Source organism: Apodemus sylvaticus, chromosome 2, assembly GCF_947179515.1.
Source record: "Apodemus sylvaticus chromosome 2, mApoSyl1.1, whole genome shotgun sequence".
NCBI classification, from domain to species: Eukaryota; Metazoa; Chordata; class Mammalia; order Rodentia; family Muridae; genus Apodemus; species Apodemus sylvaticus.
The window spans coordinates 113,816,776-113,842,225 of record NC_067473.1 but is presented as its reverse complement, the minus strand read 5'-3'; the positions used below and the strand labels follow the sequence as shown (position 1 = coordinate 113,842,225).

The 25,450-nt window shown below is 47.0% G+C and overlaps 1 protein-coding gene across 4 annotated transcripts; it reads left to right on the top strand.

Moving 5' to 3' along the window:
• Stambp (STAM binding protein) lies at window positions 1–24,492 on the top strand. Of its 4 annotated transcripts, XM_052174113.1 has the most exons (11): window positions 77–400; window positions 1,838–2,054; window positions 8,202–8,277; window positions 8,541–8,636; window positions 10,425–10,791; window positions 12,630–12,754; window positions 13,934–14,071; window positions 18,432–18,544; window positions 20,312–20,411; window positions 23,702–23,796; window positions 24,137–24,492. In XM_052174113.1, exons 1-10 carry the CDS (start codon window positions 379–381, stop codon window positions 23,756–23,758), a joined length of 1,311 nt encoding a protein of 436 aa, XP_052030073.1. In that variant the 5' UTR covers window positions 77–378; the 3' UTR covers window positions 23,759–23,796; window positions 24,137–24,492. The 4 variants fall into 4 exon arrangements, with proteins under 4 accessions (XP_052030074.1, XP_052030073.1, XP_052030072.1 ...); XM_052174114.1 differs by lacking the exon at window positions 77–400 and adding an exon at window positions 1–60 and having other exon boundaries at window positions 23,702–24,492; XM_052174112.1 differs by having other exon boundaries at window positions 23,702–24,492.
• Window positions 24,493–25,450: the final 958 nt, after the last annotated feature.

Genomic DNA, 25,450 nt, shown 5'->3' with positions numbered 1-25,450 from the left:
AGTGGGCGTGTCATCGGAGGTGACGTTTCCGGAAGCTCCGACTGTCATCCTTCACGAAAGGTGGGAAGGGTCCGGGGAATGCTGCGGGACTGGGGATCCTGGAGCGGTGGGACCCCGCGGGGAGAGGCCGTGAGTGTGGGGTCAATGTCCCTGGCCCCGGCCGGCCGCGCGTGAGCTCTGGGATGACCCTGTCTTCAGGGCGGGCTCCTGACCAGCCAGGCCTGGTCTCAACACTCCTTGAATTTTCGAGAAACCTGACTGATTGCCTACTAGATATGGGCGCTGCCAGAAATTACTGCTGGATCCCTCTCCGATGCACATGCTCTTCAGGGTTGTTGAACCCCATGCTGTCCCGAGCCGTTCGATGGCTTCTGGAGGATGGTCCCTTCCTTATCCACAGGTACCTCTTTTGAGAGGTACCCGGAGGTGCCCAGCTTCTCAGTCCAATGAGATTTTCTGGGCTGTGCCCCGTTGGTCAATTAGGGACGTGGGCAGGTTTACACTTCTCAAGAGGATGTGCTTTACACTCGAAATGCCCCCCCACATTCCTAGCTGCCCCCAGCTTTTGCTAGAAAAGGGAGTTTAGTGGGGAAACTTCATGGACGAAATGCCAACCCAAAGTTAAGGCAAGCTAAAGCAGAATTGGCCTAGAGAGAACAATCTCTGAAGACAGGTGAGTAGAACTCAGAAAAACAACAGCTGAAGGAATGACACTGTAATCTGCGTTTCCCTGGGCAGATGGGAATCCTGGCTGAGGAATAATGAATAAGATGGGAAAAAACAAGACTGCTCAAAACCAAGATCAGTGTCTCCTAGAACAGCAAGCTAGGGTGCGCTGTTATTCAGTGCACGCTGACAGCCCCGTCCCACTCAGGATTGTGTGCAATGGTGGTGTTGTGGAGCCCGGAAGCAACCTCCAGGAAGAATGTAAATTCCTGCAGTCTGGGTACCAATGAGTAGGAATTCCTCGAGTGTCCCAGCTGAGGTGCTGTCACTTTGCTGTTCAAGCCCCGCTTGGCTTGTGGAGACAAGTATACATTGATGCTTCCAAGCACGAACTACCTGGGCCTGAAAATGGTGAATGGGATGGGCTGAAGCGAAGGGGGGCTCAGTGAGCAGAGTCAGGAGTATTCGCCGTAAGAGGAGCCCCACACTCACCCTGTGTTCAAAACTGAGGAAGCGTGTCCTAGTAAATACGGTTTCATCTCTGTAGGAACGAATTGGTGGCCTTTAACCAGGCAGTCTTCATTAGGGTTCACGGAACGCATTCTGCCAGGTATTGGGTAAACACAAGTGGGCATCCCCTTGGAGAAACAAGGATGTTTTCTTGTCAGCACAGTTCTCTGGGTGGGCCTCCTATTGATGGAGAGTAATTCCTGGAGCAGTAGGGACCAATCCACAGTGCCCCTTTAACAGCTGTAGTCCTTGTAGCATCAAATTGCAGAACAAGGTTGACTTTTTTTTTTAACCTGTCAGTCCTCAAGTCAAGATTTGGGTGCTCTTGAGGCCAGGAGGGATAATTTGTTGATCAGAACCACTCTGTGTTGTGTTTTATCTTCGGTGTTTTGTTTGTCCGTTTTGTGTTCTGTTTTTGTTTTTGAGACTGGGTCTTCCTATGTAGCATTGGCTGTCCTGAAACTTACTATGTAGTCTAGACTGGCCTTGAACTCAGAGATCTAGCCTGCCTCTGCTCCTCAAGTACTGGGATTAAAGGTGTGCCCCACCAAGCGTGCCTCTTTAATTTCTTGAGAGGTCTGTGATACAGTCATCCTGTGATGACCCCTGGGAAGCTTTGGCCTTGGCTTTGATGTTACCTGTTTTCTCTCTTCTCTCCCAGAACCTATTGGTCCAATGACTGACCATGGGGATGTGAGCCTCCCACCCCAAGACCGGGTGAGGATTCTGTCCCAGCTTGGGAGTGCAGTTGAGTTAAACGAAGACATTCCGCCCCGCCGCTACTACCGTTCTGGTGTGGAGATTATCCGCATGGCCTCCATTTACTGTGAAGAAGGCAACATTGAACATGCCTTTATCCTCTACAACAAGTACATCACGTAAGACACCTGCAGTTCTCTCTTTTGGTCCCGTGGCTGACATCCCTTGTGTTCTGCCCCTGTGTTCACCTGTGGTTCTCACAGTTGCTGACGGTAGGGTCCTTGACAGTGTCAACCACTGATCGGGTTCTAGACAACTTCCACATGTGAGTTGTCCTTACCATTCAAAGGTACAAGGACAGAAGGTGGTGGTGTTTGACTCAAGTTTCCCAGGTAGAAGACTTGGTTCTCAGGCTGTGACCACATGCCCAGACAAAAGAGTTAGCTAGTAGGGGGATGCGTCTGCACTGGAGAGTGTTTTGACTGCCCTTTCTCTCCACTGCTGGTCCTGTGCTCATCAAAAAGGTTTCTGTCTTAATCACCACTGTAGTCACAGCCTCCAGGTAGACTAAGGACCACTCACTGTCTATGTGACTCATCTCAGCGAGACCTTTCCTGAGCTGTTCGTTCATCATACTTGGGTGGGCAGCATAAATACAAGACTTCAAGGCCCTCACCAGGGAATGACTCCCAAAGCCTCAGTGACAGGATTGGTGCGTGGTTGAGGGAGGGGATGGTGTGGTAAAGGTCTTGCTTGTCACTTCTAGTCATAAGTTTAGTACAACAGGATCTGAACAGTTGCCGGTGACTCAAAGGAGCTTGGGGGCTTGGTTTCCCTGGCAACATTTCATTGGTCTTCACAGGGTGCATCCCCCTCCTGTTCTGTTAAAGATGAGCTTGGGTTTCAGTGACAGCCTCACGGTTTTACAGCTCCCGTTTCAAGTTTCCATCCAGAGCATGGGTCCTTTTATTTTCCATTTAGACTTACAGAAGGTGTCTCTAGAGACCATACTAAACCTCCCTCCCCATTCCTGTCCCTACAAAAGACACTCTCACCAGCCCCACATGTACCCTCTCAGACAGACACATGCCTATCAGTCATGTCACACCCAGTTTCTTATCAGTATATGAGTCACGACAGACCCGGCCTCTTGTCAATTTCCTCAAGCACAGTAGGGAGCTCTGACACAGTAGGGAGTGCTTGTTGGTTCTGTGCTGATCTCAGGGTTGAAGAGGGTTAGCAGCACCCCTGGTTTGTGCCCACTAGGTGCCAATAGCACCCTTCCCCTAGCTTTGGCAAACGTCAGTGTCTAGATTTGTCCAGGTTGGTTTTGTTTGTTTCTTTGTGTACAAGAAGAAATGGCTCTCTGGATTTGGACTATTAGTTTTACTTTGCCAAACCCTGTTGCAGACAGATTGGTGTTAGTTTGGTTGGGGGTAGAGAATGTTATTTCTTTTAGGGTTTTGGTTTTTGAGTGTTTTGTTTTAGGTTTGGGAAGGGGATTGGGTTTTTTGGTTTTCTTTTTGGTTTTTGTTTTGTTTTGTTTTGTTTTTGAGATAGGTTCTCATAGCTATGGCTGTCCTAGAACTCACTATATAGACCAAGCTGGCCTTACGATGCTCCTGTTCCTGACTACTAGGATTAAAGATGTTCACCAATCCAATTTAGACAGCTCTTTGTAGAGATACAAAGTAAAATAATGAGGAAGTCACTAAATGGAGATAACAAGTATGAAAGAACTGGGTTTTAGGGTGGCAAATTCTAGAGCATGTTTTTTCCATAAAGAGAAGATCTTGTGAAAAAGCTAATGGCCCAATAGGGGGAACCAACTGCAACAAGCTCCTAAGAAACAGAGTCGATTGTACCAATGCTGTAAGAGTCTATGGAGGGCTGTAGATGCAGCTCAGCGACACAGAATCTGTCTAAATATCAGTGTTAGTGGTGGGGCGGGGCGTCTTTCCGTGTACATGGTAAGCTAGGCCTGGGACAGAGTTAGGAATGGGGGCATGCATTTCATTTGCTTGATTTGTTGGCTTTAGGATTTGATCTGGGGCTGCACTGTGTTGACTGAGCCTGAAGCAGGGGATGAAGCTACCTTCATTGTCCTGGCACCTGCATGCCAGACCCTGAGCCTGAGCCTGTGAAGTGACAGGCAAGTGACTGCTGAGGCTGTCTCTCTCGGTGTGTCCCTGCCAGTTTACACCAAGTGGCTCACTTTGCCAGTTACTACAGCTGGGGTGTGGGGGAAGGGCGTGGAGGTGGGCGTCTACGTCACCACCCTCCGGCCTCCCCCGCTCTTAAGAATCTTGTTCTGGACCTTTCATGGATGCTTTAGTTCAGGATTTAAAAGGCATGTCTGTCCTTCCTCCCAGAGCAGTTCAGGCATCTTAATGATGTCAGACACATCTCCCCTCTTGGTAGTAGTTTTCCTGCTGAAGGAATGCGTTGCCTTTTGCAGACCCCAGTATAGAAGAAAGATCTGCAGCATGTGGGATCAGTGCATACTTTCATGATGAGCACAGACAGTACAGCCGCCTGTGGATTCTTTCACAGCTTTTTATGGGCATCAGAAGCCTGCACAGAAGGGACGCAGACTATTCAAGCAGCCCTGGTCGGCTGTTCTGTGTGAGCAGAAACACAACACAAACCCTCCTCCTGAAAGTGAACCGTCACCCGTATTGAAGGCATTTGCTGGGATTGGGATTTATAGACCAAAGAAGGGCTCTCCCATGCTCAGGCTGACTTCGATGATTAACTTCAGAAACCAGAAAACATGAGACAAGGATCCTTAGTACATCCTTTTATTGACTGTCCACGTGACTTTGTGAGTGAATTGTTTCTATACAAAAATACTTGTCCATGATCATTTTTCCTCAGACGTTAGAAGGGAGGAATTCAAGTTAAAAAAAAAAAAATTAATGGCAGGCTGGTGAGATGTCTTGTGGGTAAAGCGCTTGCCATGCAAGTATGGTGTTCAATCCATGGAACCCACGTGAAGGAAGGACAGAATTGAATCCACAAGTTGCCGTCTGACCTCCGCATGTGTACTGTGGTACATGCAAGGCTGCATGTGCGTGCACACACACACACACACACACAAATAACAATAATGTCCCACCTGGCACATGTAACACCACCTATGGACTTGTTCCAACAAGATAGCATCTGTACACATGCAAGCATTTGTGTGCCCTTGGTTGGCCTTAATGCATGAATACACAGTCTACATTCTGTCCTGAGCTTGTTCTCTTAGTGATATTCCACATGGGGACCCATGGAGCCTCCTGGATCTCCTCGTAGCCAGCTCTCTGCCAGTCCCGACTCAGATGCCATCTCCTACGCTTCCCTTAGCCACTCCTTCTCCAGCCCCATGCCCCAGTCTCCATCTGTCCCCTTTCCTGGTACTGACTGATGACTTTCCTTGCACTGATTCCTTTTTTAAAAATTGTATGTATTTATGTTATGTGTGTGGTGTGTTTTATATACACGTATGTCTGTGTACCACATATATGCCTGGTGCCAGAGGAAGCCAGAAGAGGGTGTCACATCCCGTGGGACTAGAGTTAGGGATTGTTGTGAACCTCCATATGACTGCTGAGAATCTCTACCAGGTCCTCTGGAAGATCTGCCTGTACTATTAAACTTTGAGCCATCTCTCTGTCCCTGATAATACTGATTATTTTTTTTTACATCCTTTTTTTTAAATGTCTGTCCTCCACTGTAACGGTGCTCTGTAATGAGGGAAAGTTTGATGAACCATTACAACGCATCTGCAGCCTTCAGAGGCCAGCTTGGCATCTCACAGAGATGCTCAGTTAGTTGTTTTTGAATGAATGAGTGATAACCTTGTTTCACATTTGCATATGTGGTGGTTTATTCAGCTACCCTGTCTTGATGGACTTAATGCTTGCCTGCTTTGGTAACTCCATATTGAATCTTCTTGTATGTATCTCTTGGTGTGTGCATATATGTAGTTATGTTGATCTTGATTTCCTTGAGGCCAAGCTGTAGATTTTGTGCATATGTATATTAAAGTTTTGAATAATTGTCTTCCATCTTTTCCTTCCAATAAGAAAAAAGTTAGATTTTTTTTTTGTTTCGTAGAAGTATTTACACTCTTGGTAACACATGAGAATACATTTTCCGACACCTGAGCTTGTGCCAGGCACCACCCTACTTGAGGCCTTTGCCAATCTGATGATGGTAAACCACTGTCTCGCATTTCCTCCGTCAGAGATGAGGCTGAGCGCCATATATTCACTGCATGTCCTACCCGTTTGTTTCCTGATTTTCTTGTTGCTCTGTCAGGTGGTTTTCATGTTTGCTGATGTATTTGCTTCCAATCTGCAACTAGATATAACCCCAAACAAAAGTATCCATCTGCAACACTGCTGTGTTGTGCTGCACCTAGGAAGTTTCCAGCCCTGGTGTTAGATCTCCAAGATGATTCCTTTTTTTGTTTTGTTTTGGTTTTTTTTTGTTGTTGTTGTTGTTGTTGTTTTTTCTGAGACAGGATTTCTCTGTACAGCCCTGGCTGTCCTAGAACTCACTCTGTAGACCAGGCTGGCCTCGAACTCATAAATCCACCTGCCTCTGCTTCCCAAGTGCTACACCACCACCGCCTGGCCTCCAAGATGATTCTTATCTTCTTTTGTCCCTGTGTCTGCTACTGATGATAATCATATGCTTCCGTGGCAGATGTTGGCTGTGTATACAGTCCTTTATATAGTTATTATATAGTTATTATCATCACCATCATCATTGTTTGGTAGCAGTCGTCGTCATTATTGTAGTATGGGGAGGGACGTGGATAGCTGGTTGTATGAATGTTCCGAGTTGAGAGGACAACTTTCGAGTGTCACCTCCTGCTTCTGGATGATCTAGCTAGGCTCAGCAGGCTTGCAGGGCACCGGATTTTACCCACAGAGCTCTTGTGTTGTTTGCCAGCCTTTATTGTTAAGTAAGTTTATGATTTTGCATTGAGCTTCCTTCATGGTAGGCATCTGCTTGTGGAGCACAGGCTGCACATGCCTGGAAGTGGTGTACAGTAGTTTTCTTCTCTGAAGGATTACAAGTCCCAGGAGAAACTTCTAGAGGTCAAGGTCACTAGAATAATAAATGACTTGGTTCTCTCTTATCTTAGCCTTCCATCCCTGGCTGGGCTGTCCTGGGTTCTGATTAGTATTTCTGTTACTGTGATAAGCCACTGGCCAGAAGCAGCTTGAGAGAAAATGATTTATTTAGCTTATAGGAATCCAAGACAGTAATTTGAAGAGAAAGTCAGCAGAGGAACGCTACTTACTGGCTGGATCCCTGGCCCATGCTTAGCTACCTTTTTGATACAGCCAGGCCCAGCGGCCTAAGGATTGCACCACCCACGATGGACTTGACCCTCCTTCATCAATTAGCAATGAACACACCGTCCCATAGACAGGCCTGCAGGCCAGTCTGATGGAGGCCATTCCTCAATTGAGGCTCCCTCTTCCCAGGTATGTCAAATAGACCACTAAAATTAGCCATCATAGAATGAAGGATGTTTTATGACAGAGGCCCTTTCTGTCATATCACAAGGAAAAAAAACTTTCTCTTCAGAGCCACAATTTGGGCATAGGACAGGCTTTTATTTAAATGAGGTTTGGGGGAATCTTTCCTTCTGTTTTGAGATATTCTCACTATGTAGTTCAGTCTAGTTTAAAACCCACGATGTGGGGCTGGAGAGATGGCTCAGTGGGTAAGAGCACTGACTGCTCTTCCAGAGGTCCTGAGTTTAATTCTCAGCAACCACACCGTGGCTCACAGCCATCTGTAATGGGATCTGATGCCCTCTTCTGGTGTGTCTGAAGAGAGCAACAGTGTACTCACATACATAAAATAAATACTTCTTTTAAAAAAATGCAATGTCTCCTCAGGTTTGAAATTATAAACATTGGATATATCCTCCTTGGTCAATATTTTTTAGTTTACATTTATTTTTGTTGGGGTGGGGGCGCCTATCAATGTGGCATTCATGGTGGATGCTAATCTTGGGTGGATGAGTTCTCTTCTTCCACCACGTGAGTACTGAGGGCTAACCCTTACCTGTCGGGCCATCTCAGTCACCTTCAGCTCTCCTCCTCGACGTAGGAGTCTAGTGTTTGCTGTTACTCCTGCTTTTGGAAGAGAGCAGGACTTCCCTGCAGGAATGGAGCTGACAGGAGACAAGTCATGAATGCCGTGCCTGGTCTCACTCCCCAGCATCCCTAGAAACTCTTCTTTCAGGGTCTGCATTGTCTCAGGGACATGTGACAGTTTCTGTGTACTCTAACCATTCTGGTGTGTCTCCTTAGGCTGTTCATTGAAAAACTTCCGAAACACCGAGACTACAAATCAGCTGTCATTCCTGAGAAGAAAGACGCGCTCAAGGTGGGTCCTCACTTTCACTGCTGTCTGGGGCTAAGCTCCAGAGCTGCACGGAGCAAGCGGCATGCAGCTGCACAGCATTCATCCGCCTGGCCGAGCTGGAAAGAAGAACTGGGCTGCCTCTGCAGCGTGGGGCAGCGTGGCGGGGTGTCAGGGTGGAGGGGTTCCAGTCCTGTGTGAGACACTGCTGTAACTCCTGTCTTCCTTCTCTCTCCCTTAGCTGACACTGGGGTGCTCTGATTCTCAAGTTTGGTTTTCTATTTCAGAAATTAAAGAATGTCGCTTTCCCTAAAGCGGAAGAACTGAAGACAGAACTCTTGAAAAGATACACCAAAGAATATGAGCACTATAAAGAGCGAAAGGTCAGTGTGTCCAGCTCGTGTGTTGCCTAACCAGCCCAGGTCAGCGCTGTGCTGGGGCAAATGGAGTCTGTGAACTTAAGGGGCTAGTTTTTTTGGGGGGGCGAGGGGGACCACAAAGGCCATTGACTAAAAAGAGTCACCTACCTTGAGGATGTGAAGGATTCCAACAGATTTGGACTATGTGTCCAAGAGGACAGACACCGGTGACCTTTCTGCCATAGCTACACCAAGAAACCTGCCCACAGTGAAGATTCTCCCCAGAGCATAAGGCACTTCAGATCCCAGGAGTGGGAAGTTTAGATCATGTGCTTATCCCAAAAGCTTCTTACAGTGATTGGTTTCCCAGCGGTGTGCAGTGGGTCTCGTTTAGAATAGTTAGCCTCAGCTTGTGGAGAAGCACTTGGGGTCTACAGTGTTCCCTTGTAGGGCAGAGATGCACACTGGAAGGGGTCTACATGCTCATGTGTAGCTGTCTGCTGTGCTGTTCTGCACATCAGGGCTGACAATCAGCAGAGGGATTAGTAGCTCTGAGCCGTACATCCCTAAGGCATTAAGTGGAAGGGGTTTGTTAATTGATACGTTTTAGTTTAAATATCACTGTATTTAAATATCCACTAGAAAAGTTTTGGAGGCTGCAAGATGGAAGGTCTAATCTTGGATTTTATTTTATTGCCTTGTTTGGGATACCAGGCATTTGATTTATGCGTGTGCGTGCGTGCGTGCGTGTGTATGAGATACAGGTATCTGAGACCCAGATATATCCAATACAGGTACAGATTATATGGGATGGACAGCTAGGGTGCATCATGATTTAAAGTAAAGAATAAAGGGAGTCGGGGGGTGGTGGCGGCGCATGCATTTAATTCCAGCACTTGGGAGGCAGAGGCAGGCGGATTTTTGAGTTCGAGGCCAGCCTGGTCTACAGAGTGAGTTCCAGGACAACCAGGGCTACACAGAGAAACCCTGTCTTAAAAAACACCAAAAAAATAAAAAATAAAAAATAAAGGGCAGTAGAATACCAGTGCCCTGTTACCATGCTTAAAGCACCCTGACAAAAGCAACTTAAGGGAGAAAGCATGTATTTTAACTCACAGTTCAAGGTACAGCCCACAACGGCAAGAGTTTAAAGCAGTTAGCCGCATTTCATCCATAGACAAGAAACAGGGAGGGCTGGTAAAAGGGCTCATTGGGTAAAAGATGCTTGCCTCCAAGTCTGATGGCCTGAGTTCAATCCCTTGACCTACACGGTCGAAGCAGAGAGCTGAGTGTCACAAGCTGTCCTCTGGCTCATGCATGGGCCCTAGCATATGTCCCCACCCCATTGAACATAGTAAATGGAACTTTGAGATTAGAAGACAAGGGAGCGGCACGAATGTTGGCACTCCGGTGCCCCGCTCCCTCTCGCCGTTTCACACCCGCTGGGATCCCCTACACAGGGAAGGGGCCCATCCATAACTGAGACGGGTCTTCCCAAATGAAGTAGCGTAGCGGAGATGATCCCTACAGGCAGCTCATTGCCGTGTTTTCAGGGCGCTTCTAAAGTCTGTCACACTGACAATAAATACCAGCTTTCACACCAGTGCACCTTGAAGACAGGAACTTTTGCTGTCCTTGAAGACAGGTTTCTGGCGCTTGGTAGAATGGCATGGTGACCGCTGGCTTTAAGAGGTATCGAATGAAGCATGAATTCCGGATTGGGAAGTGAGACCAGAGTTTTGGACATCTCTGTACTTTTGATTATCTTCTGAGAGATAAAGTGTTAGCCTACAATCTTTACTTTCCCTGTAGAAAAAGGAAGAAGAGGAACTTGCCCGAAATATCGCCATCCAGCAAGAGTTGGAAAAGGAAAAACAGAGAGTTGCCCTGCAGAAGCAGAAGCAGCTAGAGCAGGAGCAATTCCATGCCTTTGAGGAGATGATCCAGAAGCAGGAGCTGGAAAAAGAGCGGCTAAAAATTGTTCAAGAGTTCGGGAAGGTGGACCCTGGCCCGTGCGGGCCTCTGCTCCCTGACCTGGAAAAGCCTTGTGTAGATGTGGCCCCCAGCTCACCTTTCCCGCCCACGCAGACTTCAGACTGTAACACAACCATGAGACCAGCTAAGCCACCCGTGGTGGACAGGTCCCTGAAACCTGGGGCATTAAGTGTCATAGAAAATGGTGAGTCCCCTTTCTGATGCCTTCTTCTGTCTCCCTTACCTCTGAGGTCCCACTTACTTGGGTCTGTCAACAGAACATTGTGCGATAAGTATGTCCTTTTCTGACCTACCACTCTGACTGCCTTGTCTTTAAAAAAGGTCTTGAGCTTAAATTAATCTTAGTCAGTTTTTTAAAAACTCCCCGGAAGTCAGATCTTCAATTTGAAAGGGTTCTACAGAAATGTGAAGTGCTCAGTGAACTAGAGATCACAGACAGCCCTTCCTAGACAGTTTTAAAATGTTTAGTGCTACTTGCAAAGCAATGGCTGTCTTTTTTTGAAGGCCACCGAATCACCCTTGCCTGGACCGTTCCTCATCTGTAAGGAGCTTGGTCAGTGTGAGTACTGTGCCTTGCAGATGGTTCATTCATAAAAACCAGTGTCCTGTCTTCAAAGGCGTGTAAAAAGAGTGGCTGGGCTCTGAAGGCTGGCCTTCAGACCCCCTCCCTTGTTCCCTCTGAAGTCTCCTCATGGACTGCTCCTTGTCACACATCCTCGCTCTGGGGAACACTTTCTAATGTCTTCCCCACCACTCCGTCAGCTTCTATCTAGATGTGGCTTCTGCCTTCCCTGTTTGCTTGAAGTTTTCCCAGCTCCTCTCTGTTCAGTCAGGTTGATCAACCCCACAGAACTCCTGGACATCTCCTTAGCCTCAGTATTTTTCAATTATATCCCTAATAGTGCCATCGTTCACCAGAAACTAGATTCTGACTTCCTGCATGAAAGGCCTTAAGTCTTTCTTATTCTGTGTTTCCTGTGGGCTGACATGCCTTCTGAGAGTGGACTGAGTGGTTGCTGAGCTGATGGTTTGTGCTGGGCCTGAATCCGTCATCCACAGATGCGGTTGTCAGATGGCTGTTGCCCGGTCTGCAGGCTTGTGTTGTCCCCTCCCCTAGCTTTCTGAGTCCCACACAGCTTCTCTGTGGAATTTGTGAACGGCTCTCGATATCTTGGGTGGGTTTTACAAGCTGCTTGGGAATGCCTACTTAGGGGACAAACTATCTTCTTGTGGGGCACTTTGCCTTTCTTCTAGCGGTGTTCCTCAGCACACCACGAGGTCAGAACAACCCTGAGTATTAGATCTCAGCTTCTACCTTGTTTGAAACAGGGTCTCTTGGTTGTCCACCATGCGCTTCCGCTGATCCTTCTGTTCCCCTTCTCCCATCTTCCCGTAGGCTTGTAGCTATGCCCTGTCCTGCCTGTATTTTATGTGGCTTCTGAGGACTTGAGCTCAGATCCTCTGGCTTGTGCAGCAGTTTCTGCACCCAAAGATTCATCATCTACTCAGTCCCTGGCTTTTGGGTTTGTTTTTTCCTGAGTCTCATGGTATAGCCTGAAGTATAGGCTGCGATTCCCCTGGCAGGAGATTCAGAGAGCCGAGATAGCCGTCTGCTGTCATGCTTCCCTCTTCAGAAACACTTTTGAGGGATAGTAGGTGAGCCTTATCGTACCTTGAATGGTTAAAACCTTCTCTTCTTGAAGGATCAGGATCTTAAAGCATGAATGCAGAGATCCATCTGGATCCGATCCAGATGAGGCAGCCAGCTGTGAGTGTCTCCAGCTGTGAGTGTGTTCAGTCAGTAATCCACACTTCCAAAACTCGGGCAGAGCGGCAGGAGTAAGGGAGACGTGGGCAGGAAGGGGCGGCTGGTCCAGCAGATCCCAGGACCCTGCGGCTTGGCTTTTCTGGGCTCAGTCCTCCAGCTGCAGCCATCGCTGGAGTCTCAGGCTGTCAGCTCTGGCTGCTGCTCAGGGACTGCTGGCCCTGTGGCCTCAGACTTTTCCCTCTTGCCCATTTCAGTTCCCACCATTGAAGGCCTGCGTCACATTGTGGTGCCCCGCAATCTGTGCTCGGAATTTCTCCAGCTTGCCAGTGCCAACACCGCCAAAGGCATTGAAACCTGTGGAGTCCTCTGTGGAAAACTGGTAAGGACGCAAAACTTCCCTGAACTGCGGCTGCTTCCTCTGTGGCCTCTCCTGTGACTGGGTATTTAGAGTCTGACTCCATACCAGAGAGTACATGGCATGGTCCCAGGGGCAGGGGAGGCAGATCCTAGGCAGACAGCCTACCCGACAAGTCCTGGGCTAATAAGAGGCCTCATCCCAAAAACACATGAATTAAATGTGAAGAACAACACACACACACAGTTTTTCTCTGACCTACACATGCATGAGTGTACACATAAACTGTGATACTAGTCAGGAATGATACCTCATGCCTGTAACCCTACCCCTTGGGAATCTGAGACAGAAGACTTTGCGCAAGTTTGAGGTCAGCTACATAGTGGATTCTGGCCAGTGTTGGCTATAGAATATAACTTTGTCTTAAGAAAAGAAGGGAGGACAGGAAGGAGGCTTAATTCTAAATGGAGAAGGACTCGTCTCCCTTTGTGGCCTGTGGATATAAATCATCGAAGGCTTTTGTTCGTGTACACAAAGTGTGTGACCCTTTGCAGAGAAGGAAGAGACCCTGGGATAGAATGCTGAGCAGTGTGTCCACTAGGAGATGCAGGCCTGAGAGGAAGGCGCACTCTCTGGAGAGATGCAGGCCTGAGAGGAAGGCGCACTCTCTGGAGAGATGCAGGCCTGAGAGGAAGGCGCACTCTCTGGAGAGATACAGGCCTGAGAGGAAGGGCGCTCGCTCACTGGGGAGATGCAGGCCTGAGAGGAAGGCGCGCTCACTGGAGGAAAAGCTTGGGCCCATTTCTTGATGCTCTAGAAAATAGTGGCTTAGAACAAATCACACTTGGACCCTAAGTGACAAGGCCTGAGCAAGGAAACTCTTTAGACATGTGCACAGGAGACACTCTGGAGAGTGTTCCAAGATCCCTGTGCAGACCTGTTTGGCTGTTGTAAGAAAGACCCTAAGCTATGTCATTGGCCCAGCCTGTGCTAAGAGGGAGACCTGGGGCTTGTCTCAGTATCTGTGGCTCTATGGAGTACCCAGGCAGAGTACATGAACTCTCAGCGTTGGGAAGCTCTGGAGTGAGGCTGAGAGGAATGGGAGCCAGGCCCAGGGGGCAGTGGCTCCATTTCCCCCCACTCTGAGTGAGTGAGGCTGAGAGGCCCCCACGGCGTTCTAACCTGCTGCTTTCTCCTTTGCAGATGAGAAATGAATTCACAATCACGCATGTTCTCATCCCCAGACAAAATGGTGGGCCTGATTATTGCCACACGGAGAATGAAGAAGAAATTTTCTTTATGCAGGATGACCTGGGGCTCCTCACTCTCGGCTGGATCCATGTAAGCAAATGCGACAGCCCGGGCGCAGGCTCCTCAGCTCCATTAGGGTGCACTGCCCACGCCAGTGTCTAAGCAGGGAAACCTCTCCCAGTCCTTTGTCTCTGCACACATGACTAGTGTTCTAGTATCAACTCTAAGTACCGCCAAGAGCTTTGAGGTTTTTTTTTTTCCTAAAACTTAATCTTTTACTAAAAATAGCTCTTCAGTGTTTTGGTATCTCTGTGCTGGTTGGTGAGGGGAAGCCAGCCTAGACCGTTTGTGGACATGCTATAGAGACCATGGACCTAAAAGCCATATAAGTGAAACTATTTTAAAGAACCAAGGGAGCTGACTCTGAAGGCTGCACTTTGTCCTATGGAGAAGCACTGCCCTTTGCACACAGTTTCAAGTGATTGCACATCCACTGAATGTTAGGACAATCTTCAAGGCAAGGCAAGGCAGCTCCTTCCCTAAAGAGTACTTCCCAATGGTTCTGGAAATTGTAAGGCCTCGAGCTCTCAGAACAAGCTGTTTTTCTTGGCATGTGACAAGCGTAAGTCACAATCAGGTGTTCTAGATTCCGGAGGTCACACGCACTCAGTCATAGGGAGGTGCTGATGTATGGAGCAGTCTTCTACCCTTGCAGCCTCTTCAGTTCAACTGATTAGGTACTCACGGGCTTGGCTAGTTCAAGGATTTGAAACAGCAGATAGAAGAAAACTTGCCCTGCTATACCATCACGTTGAAAGTGAGCATCTGTTCACACAAGGCGGAGTGCATTTCAGAGGAAGAGGGGGTCACAGCCGAGGTGTCTTAGGATGACTTGTAATGAAAAGCCAAGGGAGAGCCTTGTGGGGGAGGGGTTAGCACTGGGTAGGTACACCATGCTCCCACTTCTTTTAGCTGGGATTTGTGGTTTTCATCAGAAAGAGATGCAGGGTCAAAGCACAAGTGCTATCTGGAGGCTTCCATTGCAAGGTGGTCCTGGCAGCCTCGAAGGCGGGGAGAGTTGACAGCAGGAAAAGTTATTCCCTGGCAGCTGGGGAGACAGGCTACCAAGGGAGCAAAAAAGTGCAGTGTGTGGTGGAAGGAAGAGGTTGTGTGAGACTAGGGAATGTGTAAAGCACGAGAGCTGCAAAGCAGGGACGTTGAAGGAGGGCTTGCAGGATGCACACCTGCGTGGGCTCTGGCCTGACAGACTCAGAGCACCGGCTGGAGTCGGGAGCCCACCGACAGCATTAGTCCAGTGAGGCCCACTGCTGCAATGGTGGGGCAGAGGCTAAGGCTTATAGTCACGGGAAGCTGCAGTCCTGGGCTACATAGCAAGACAAAGCAAAGGAAAGAAAACAGAGGACGTCCTGGCATGAATCACAGGGATGGTAGAGGCTACCATCTTGAAGCTTGGCCCTCAGGGAGAGGGAGAGATGAGGCTCTTGGCAGAGCTGGGTGGGCAGACTGATTACCTGCTAAGTGTGGAGTGGCTTGGTCATGTTTGGTTTTGACTTGGCTTTGATGGTCCAGAAGCTTTGTGAGTGTGCCTGGACTGCTGGTGCAGTACACGGAATCGGTAAGCCAACACCCAGGTGCACACACTGCCCAAATAAGGAAACAGGACCCTGCCGGGAGCCTGCTCTGCCCCCTCTGTCTCCTCCTAAGCAGGACCCCTGCTTTCTGTGCTTCAGCACTGCCTGAGTCTCACCTTCTTGAACTGCAGTAAAAGATATGTAGTTTTTTTACATGCAGCTACCTGGTGTGTTTTTACACCTGGGGAGCAGCGTGGAAGGAGAGAAAAGGCAGGTGGGGCAAGATAATGCGGCCTAGGGCGGCACCACATCAGAAGGGCACAGGGACTCGTGTTTCTATAAGAGAGCACACAGCCCTCCGAGGGAGGGCTCCAGTCAGAGAGCAGCAGACTCAGAGAGACTGTTGAACTGATGGGGGAAGGAGTCACAGAACCTCTCCTCACGCAGCCCTCCCCTCAGTGAGGCTGGATGAGGCTCTGCTGCAGGGCGATGCGAGGCAGAGGGCCTGAGGAGGAAGGGCTGGAGAGATGGCTCAGTGGTTAGAGCTCTTGTTGCTCTCCTAGAGGATCTGAGTTTGGTTTCTAAAACAGCCTCCCGTAACTCCTGCACCAAGCTGTTTGACGTCCACTTCTGGCCTACCCATGACACCTGCACACATGAGGCGTGTATTCACACAGGCATGTGCTAATGGAAACATAAGACAACTTCGGCTCAAATAAATCTTTTTTTTAAAGGGAAAAGGAACTAAAGCAGAGGCTGGCTCCAAAACAGTTATTGTTTAGACTCAAACGTAGTTACAGTTTAGACTTCAGGAAGAACTAACCATGGAAGACTAGAGGGTTGGTGAGGCCCCTCTATGAGGGCCCAGCTAGGAACACATGGATGGAACTTTTCTTGGTTTTATCTCTGACATTTCTGCACCATTTTTTCATAATTAGAGATTTAAAACAAAAGAGGATTGGCCAGCTGGTTCAGTATGTAACAGTATCTGCTGCCAATCATCTCCTATGGCCCACCTGGTGGGAGAAGAAAACAGACTTTCACAAGTTGTTCTCTGACCTGCACATGCACCCATGACACAGACAGGCAAATATGCATGTATACATGCATACACACACATGCATACATCCATATACACACATGTATACATCCATACTGTGCACACTCACTCACACATAAATGTAATTTTTTTAATGAAAAAAAAAATAGGCTATAGGTCTTCTCCAATCTTTAAATTTCAAGAGAAAGTTCTTTCTCCCCTTCAGCGCACTATTTCTTACCTGGCAGCCGTGACCCCGGCCTCAGGCATCTCAATCCTCACCATCTTCCTCTTGTTTCTCAGATTTTAAAAGCTGAATTTTTATGCCATGTTTTATGCCATGTTTTCAAGGTGTAAAGCTGAAAAAATCATACAAACCTACATATGATGTATAACATGTTTTGAGACGTGCAAACATTATGAATGATGAGATAACTATGCTCTTTGTATGAAAAGAATACACAAACAACTGCTTCCTCTGGCCCTGGCAGTTCACAGCTATATCACAGGACTTGGGAGGCTGGGGCAGGACATGAGTTTGAGACCAGCCAGGGTTACACAGTGAGTTCTTTTTGGTTTTTTGGATTTGTTTTTTTCGAGACAGGGTTTCTCTGTATAGCCCTGGCTGTCCTGGAACTCACTCTGTAGACCAGGCTGGCCTCGAACTCAGAAATCCACCTGCCTCTACCTCCCAGAGTGCTGGGATTACAGGCGTGCACCACCACCTCCCAGTTTACACAGTGAGTTCTAAGACAGCCTGGGCTACAGAGTTAGATCCTGATTGCAAATAAATAAAATTCATCTCAGTCATTTGTGGTTCCACATTCGGCCTCGCTGCTGGGATGTGTGACTACAGCTCAAGCAAGTGAAACACACAACAGGCACTAGGCTACAAATGTAGCCTGAGATGGGGGCCACAGCCCACGTGAAAAAAATGAGACAGGCTGAGGCCAAAGGTGGGGTTTCCAAACTCCTGGACACCCAGACACTGCCAGGAACCAAGGAGTCAAGAAGCGGGGCCAAAGGCCAGCCATGAGTCTGGGGCTGGGGGAAGGGAGAATGAGGCTGAACTCGGCGGTGAGTGTCCAGATCAAGTGCAGGGGGGCGGGGGCTCCCTTCTGCGGGAGACTTAGGCAGTGTGACTCTGTATGATGAAGGCTTCCCCCACAGCAATTCTTGTTGAGTGACAGTTCTTACTTTTCAAAACTGTTTATTGGTAGTGAAAAATGGATGCATAGGACTTACTCAGAGTGGACCAGAGGTTAACTACGTTTTGCAGGAAGGAAGAGAAGCTGATTGGCTGAACCCTTGGGCCAAGCAACTACCTCATTGGCATGGAGAACTCTGTGTTCTGTGCTATGTGACCAGCAGTCACAGTCCTCATGTGATATGTCACGTGCTCCAGGACAGAAACCGGTATGGAGTAAATGAAATGCCTACCATTCTCAGATATGAGATATTCTCAGATTACTAGGGTTTTTGAATACGCTCAACCTTCCCAGTTTTTGTCTGGTGGCACAGTTCCACTTGCCCCACAGTCATTTCCCAGGGCATAGTACGCAGTCTTGTACTCTGATTGCTGCATTACAAGTCTTTTGATCTTTCAAGGACCGTTAGAGTCCCCACACACTGGTGTTAGACATCTGCCTACAGTGCTGGGAAGAAACTCACTCTGAGGGTCAAGTGTATTTCTCCTGGCCACAAACAGCTCTCTGTGCATGAAGAAGGGGCTGGGGCCAGCTCCTCAGACCCGCCTGCCTCAGCAGGCCAGCATGGCAGCTGCATCACTGGTAATTCTCTGATCTGTTTCATTTTCCAGACTCACCCAACCCAAACAGCCTTTCTGTCCAGTGTGGATCTGCACACTCACTGCTCCTATCAAATGATGTTACCAGAGTCCATAGCAATTGTCTGCTCCCCGAAGTTCCAGGAGTGAGTACCGAGGGCGTGGTTCTGGGTCTTACAAAGGGCAAAAATCCTCTTATTATTGAGAGCAACGGTGTGTGCTTGTTTGCTCGTGTGTGCACGCGTGTCAGAGGGTGCCTGTGCATATATGTGGAGGCCAGAGGCTGACATGAGATAGCTTTCTCTTGTTTTTCTACCTTATTGTTTTTGACACAGGGTCTCTTGCTGAACCTGGAGATGACTGATGTGGCTGGAGACCACCACTCCCTGCCTCCCTAGCTTGAGGATTTGAAATGTTAGCCCTCATGTCAGGCTGTGTCTGTAGACCCTGAGATACCATCTTGGGTTCTCATGCGTGTACATCAAGGATTTTACCAACTGAGCCATCTTCCAGGTCCCAAGATCTCTTTAAAAATAAAATTCATAAACTGTCTTAATTGTCTGCTCTAAAAGGCTTCCTTGAAGCGCCATGTTCCAGAAAATATGACTTATTCTTTAAAAAATATGTTAATGTTGTTTTTCTAAGAAATTCTTCAAGAAATTTGAACTGTTTAAAGTTTACAGGATCTCAAGAGCCTAAGGTTAAAGGTTTAAAAATTCCTACATGGTACACTCTCTTCAAGTGTTGCTTCTTTTCATTCCAGATGTCCTGTTTTTCTTGAATTCTCCAGCAGAGCTAATATGGAGACAGTGACAAGTTAGCCTTTTTATTTTTCATTTTTTCAAAGTTTCACTTCTGTGAAATGTTCTACCACAAGGCTTGGTGGCTCTGGACTTGTCATTCCTTCCCCCCCCCCCCCAGACTGAAGAATCTTAATTGACATAACTAATTAATTGTTTGTTGGTCCTTTGTTTGTTCCTGCTTAAATCTGTTGATTTGCTTAAAGGAATTTTTCACTTTAGTTTTGATTTTCAACTAGAGAATTCCTCTTTGGAGACTTGAGAGATGGCTCAGCAGTTTACAGCACTTGCTGCTTTTGCAGAGGACCTGGTTCAGTTCCCAGAACCTACATAGTGGCTCTTGCTTTTCTGTCACTTCAGTTCCAAAGCTTCTGACCCCCTCTTCTGACCTCACTGTGTCCCAGGCATGTAAGCAAAGTACTCATAGAACAGAATAAGTCTTTAAAAAGAAGAATTCCTATGTGATTCTTCTTTATAATCACCAGATAAATTATTCTTTATCTATAACCCAGTCTCCAGAGAAGAGAGCTATAAGCCAGTATAGTGTGAAAGCTGTCTCAAAATTACATCAGCTGGCAGAATCAGTGTGCTTGCCTGGAATGTGTGTGTGTGTGATAGAAAGGCAGTGTCTTAGGTAAAGTTTCCATTGCTGTGAACAGACACCATGACCACAGCAACTCTTATGAAAGACAACGTTAAGTGGGGCTGGCTTACATGTTCAGAGGTTCAGTCTATTATCACCATCGTGGGACTTGGCAGTGCGCAGGCGAACAAGGTGCTGGGAAGGAGCTGAGACGTCTATGTCTTGATCTGCAGGCAGCAGGAGGAGCCTGTGTACCACACTAGGCATAGCTTGAGTATTTAAGACCTCAATGCCCGCCTCCTTGGTGGCACACTTCCTTGGTGGCACACTTCGTTTAAAAAGGCCACACCTACTCCAACATGGCCACACCTCCTAATAGTGGCACTCTCTATAGCCAAACATTTAACCACGAAAGTCTATGGGGCCACTGTATTCACACTGCCACAGGGTAAGAAACAGACAAGAAGGGTGTTAGGAATGAGGGGATGGACTCCTTTGCTTGACTCCGAGACTGCTCTTTCTTATTTCAGAACTGGATTCTTTAAGTTAACTGACTATGGTCTTCAAGAGATTTCAACCTGCCGGCAGAAAGGCTTTCACCCCCATGGCAGAGACCCACCGCTGTTCTGTGTACGTATCTATGTAGAAGCCAGCAAGCACGTGAGGCTCATGAGGTGCATGGTCCTTTGTAACCCACGTACATGTTCAGCCTTGTCACTCACCTTCTCAAAGTTCCATAATGGGCATGGATGCAGGAAGCAGTGGGCATGGAAAGTAGGGTTGGCTCTCAGCTCTGTCACACCCTGACTCCATGTTTGTGAGGCTGCTGACCCTTCCTGGAACTTTCATCTGATCTGTGGGATAATAAGAATGCTTACTTTATAGGATCTTTGAGAGGATGAAATAAGTGGTATTCTGGTGTAGCCCAGTGACAGAACATATGCTTAGCATGCTTGAGGCCCTGGGTTCAATTCCCAGCATCACTAAAAAAGAAAGTAATAACAGAAAGTACCTGATGCATTGTCTGCTTATTGGATGTTACTTTGTTCTCTGTCAGTTACTAAGTTTCAGTCAGTAGTCTGAGTGCAAAGGGAAAAGCCATGTCAGAGAGGTAAATTAAGGATGAAATATTTCTAGACTTTTGCCTAGAGAGTAGAGTTCTGCCCCCCTCAGGAAGCGATTTCTTCACCCAGGTTGTGGGTTGTATCTGTGACAGAGGGTTTAGCTGATCAGATGTCAGAGGTCAGATGAGCCTCAGAACAATGAGATCCTGGCACTGTCCTCTACACCACACAATTTTTTGGAGTCCAGAGAAAAGCAAGTAATGTAGAGAAAGGAACCAGAACCATGCCCCATAAAGTATGAAAGATCTGGGATAGAGAGAAGTGTGAGACCTATGGAGATTAAGATTACGGGATCTGGGAGCTGATTTTGTATGCTATAACAGTTATTGTACATATATATGTATATGTATAATATATATGTATGTATATATACACACATGTAGTAGTACACGTGTATGTATATATGCATGTATGCATGCATGCATGTATGTATGCATGTGTATGTATGTATATGCAGCCTTTCATCTGGGGAGGGTGTGATTCCAACCACAAGGAGAGCTGGAGAGTCCCAGACCCGTTACTCTAACTGCCACTGACACCATGGTCGGGCTTCTAGACTAGGAGTCACTGACCTTGAGTCAGCATTCTATTTACTCATTAATTAGTTTTCAGAATGTCATAAGAGTACTGCATCTACATCACTCCCACCCCTGCCTTCTCCTCCAGGCTCTCCTGTGTCCCCTCTTCTCCCTCTCAAATTAATGATTTCTTCTTTATTTATTGTTATACACATGCGCACACACATGTGTATATACAGCCTCCTGAGTCCTTTAGCTTTGTTCCCTCATCCGTGTGTCCTGGGCTGACCACTTTTGATTGTGGTCACTGAATACAACAATGGATGTATTCAGGAGCTCATCCCTGGAGAAAACTCATTCTCCCCTCTCAGCAGGCAATGCCCTCCTGTAGCCCTTCATCTGGGCAGGGTGTGAAATTTCTCCCCTCCATGCTGGCATGTCAGACTGACGCTGTCAATATGCTTGTCTTGCTCTTGCAACCGTATCGCTGATATTTTATGGATGTGGGATTTTCCCTGTGAAGTCTAGGGCTCACTGTGTGACAGCAGGTATTCCGGGCCTCTGGCCCCTCGTCTGAGATTGTCCCTGAGCCTTGGGTTTCCTGGGTGCACTGTAGGGCTGTCATTTGTTTTCTGTGTTTGAATCAGCTAGCTCTCTGTTACAGTCTCCATCTGCTGCAAAAGGAAACTTTGTTGATAAAGGGTGAGAGCTACACTTACTGGGGGTGAAAGGATGTTTAGAACAGTCAGAAACTATATTGGTTTAGGAACACAGCAGTTCTTCTCTCAGGTCTGTGACCTCTCCAGCCATAGCTAGGCTTGCAGTACCAAGTACAAATTCTCTGCTGCCCAGAAGGCCTTGAATTCCATTAGGCAACTGTTAGTCACCGCTGAGATTAAATGCCTCTGTTCCACCAGTGCGGATGTCTCACCCGTCTGGTCACTGCTGCGGCTCAGTCTTTATAACAGGGTAGGACATCCAACTGCTCCTCTTCCTTAGCAGCTTGCATAGTGCCTCTGAATACCATAAGAGCCAGTCCCTAGCAAGGAGGCTTTCCAGGTCAGTTCCACCTCAGATCCTCCAAGTACCATGTTGTGTCTAAAAGAGTGTGGTGTCTTTAGCAATAATGTCTTATCTTCAAGTTCTGGATGGTGACCAAGGCCAATGACAATAGCTGATATTGTTTTAGGAGACTGATATTCTCCAACCAACAACTCAGAGAAGTTTTCCATGCCTAGAAGTGGGGATTTGTTAGAGTATGTGTGTGTGTGTTAGAGTATATGTGTGTGTGTGTGCGCGCACAGACATATATATGTATGTGTATATTATATATATAGTTACATAGTTATATACAGTTATATGTATAGATGTGTGTATACATATATACTCCCTGTATACATATACCCCAATATACATATATATGTATATAATTGTGTATATTTTATAACTATGTAACTATATAACTAAGTATATGCATATACAGGTATTACATACAAATATTATATATCTTTATATATAGTAGGTGGAAACAGGATCTCAATATATAACCTGGCTACCTTAGTACTCACTATGTAGGCCAGATAGTCTTAAACTCACAGAAATCCTAAGTTCTGGAATTAAGCATGTATGCTATCAAAGCTAGCATAGTTTATGTATATTTAAAGTAAACTTATCAAATGGCAAGCCTCCCTATGTTTTCAAGCACTCTTAGTATTATTTATCTTTAAATTAATGTGTGTGTGTGTGTGTACCACAGTACACAAGTGGTAATTAATTTAAAGTCTTCCCTCTCTCCCTGTATTAGCCTTCCTCCCTGTCCCCAGCCAAATTCCCCATCACTCTCTTAAACCCCTCTGCAGCACCTGACTCCTGCTCCACTTCCTGCTGTGCCCCCTTTCTGCTCTCCTGGCTTCTTCTGATCTGTCAGGGTGTATTCTCAAATGTAAAGAGTCAGAGCTAAAACCGACAAGTAAAGGGAACACTTGGCGTTTGTCTTTCTGGATCTGGGTTACCTCGAGTGGGCATTTTAAATGAGAGGTTTGGGATGGAGGGCTTTCTTCATGAGCACCAGACCCTGGCTCCAACCCCCAGTACTAATGAACAGAGCTTAGGAGTACATACTTATAATACCAACACTCAGAGGTAGCACCAGAAAGAGCGAGGCCATCCTGGGCAACCTAGGGAATTTGAAGCCAGTCATATGACCTAGGCTCAAATATTTTTTAAATGACTAAAGGATTTTCTACCACTTCACTGTTTCTCCTTTTCTCTGTTTCAGGACTGTAGCCATGTCACTGTCAAGGACAGAATTGTGACGATCACAGACCTTCGATAAATGTCAATCATGAACCAGGGAGAAAGAAGGCTCACTGGGTAAAAGCACTTGCTACCAAGCCCAACAGCCCAAGGTCAATTCCTGGGACCCACATGGTAGAAGGAGTGTACCAACTTCTCTCAAGTTGTCCTCTAATCTCCATTTGTGTACTGTGGTACACACATACACACACACACACACACACAAATTAATTTTAAAAACGAATAAATGTAAATTACAAAAAAGTCCAACCCCCTCCTCTTAAGCTACACATCCTGTTCAGTTTACTAGCCCCTCCCCCGTGGAGTTAAGTAAGCTTTTAAGACAGAATAGGAAGAGGTCAACACTGGGGAGAGACTGTTGATTGTTTTTTAATTTGAAATCATCTTATTTTTTAAGACAAATATGAAAATGAGCAAATCACACCAAGCAACTAACTCAAAAATTAGGATGCAAGAGAAAGCACCTCTCTAGATCCAACCACTGGCCTCTGTCCCTCTTGAAATTTACCTACCGACTTGCTCATCTCTACCTTTGAACTAAATAGGGGCATCTGTGCAAAACTGTGAAGGCCATTTTGAAGGATTTGGCTTTTTAGTGTTTGTGGCATTACTGAGGGAGCTTTTCATTCTGGTGGGATGTGCACGAGGAGCTCATGGCCCCCAGACGCTGACTTTATTGAAAAGTGTATTATTTAAAGGGTTAGGGTGTTGTTTTCTTCTACAATAAAACAGCTCCTTGTGTTGTGCTCTGGAGTGTTGTGTCTAACTAAGCGTCACACTTACTCTGATTGTGAGAATGGGACGCTGGGTGCCACGCTGAAGTGTGTTCCGCGTCACCCATACTTAGTCAGTGTGCCTGCCTACGTGTTGCCCTCCTCCACAAGCAGGAAGTTCTCTCTCTTCTTGCTGTCGTCTCAGAAGTGGGTCTTCCCACTTTCTCCTTAAGCCTGGCAGCTTCAGCCCAGGCACGGAAGCATCTCAGAGTTCTTGGTTACAGCCAAGTCAATGGTGTGGCTTCCTAGCCACCCACCCTGCTAAGTCCCCTGTGCTGGCCTCTTCTTGAGAAATGATTAGGATGGGGTGGGGGCCTTGTTTTCACAATGAGTGGCAAACTAAAGGCAGCCTAGAAATCTGTGGCACTAACATGAGACAAGTGAATATGTTAGATAGTAGAATTAGTTTTTTAACATGCATACATGTGTGTGTGTGCTTGTGTGTTGTGTGTACACTGTGTATATACAGTTGCCTGCAAAGCCAAAAAGGACTTTTGGTTCTCTAGAACTGGGGTTACAGGCAGTCGTGAGGTACCATGAAGGATGCTGGGAACAGAGCCCAGGCCCTCCACAGAAGCAGACAGTGCTCTTAATTGCTAAGCCATCTCTCTAGCCTCCCAAATTGATACTCTCAGTCATACCAACAGTGCTGCTGCCTTCCTAAAATGTGTGCGGACACATCCATTCAGAAAAGGATGAATTCATATCAAAGGATAGGGTTATGAGATTTTATTCCCCCTCTGTTTACATTTTTTCCCAACTAGAGAGAACATATACTGCATTGTAACTGGACACAAAGGACAGTACCTCTTATCCAGAAACCAAAATTCCACTGCCCCCTCGATGTGGGAACCCAGCCAAGACCTGCTTCCTGGACACGCTCAGTGAGGGGGCCTTACGCTCTTGGGCAAAGCAGCAGACACATGTCATATATGGAA

What these genes read in the sequence shown, in the direction of transcription:
- Stambp (XM_052174113.1), top strand. Translation starts at nt 379, where the DNA reads ATGGTCCCTTCCTTATCCACAG. An exon ending in AGAAGAAAGACGCGCTCAAG is followed by an intron (nt 8,278 to 8,540) that starts GTGGGTCCTCAC and finishes TTTCTATTTCAG; the next exon opens with AAATTAAAGAATGTCGCTTT. An exon ending in GAGTCCTCTGTGGAAAACTG is followed by an intron (nt 12,755 to 13,933) that starts GTAAGGACGCAA and finishes TCTCCTTTGCAG; the next exon opens with ATGAGAAATGAATTCACAAT.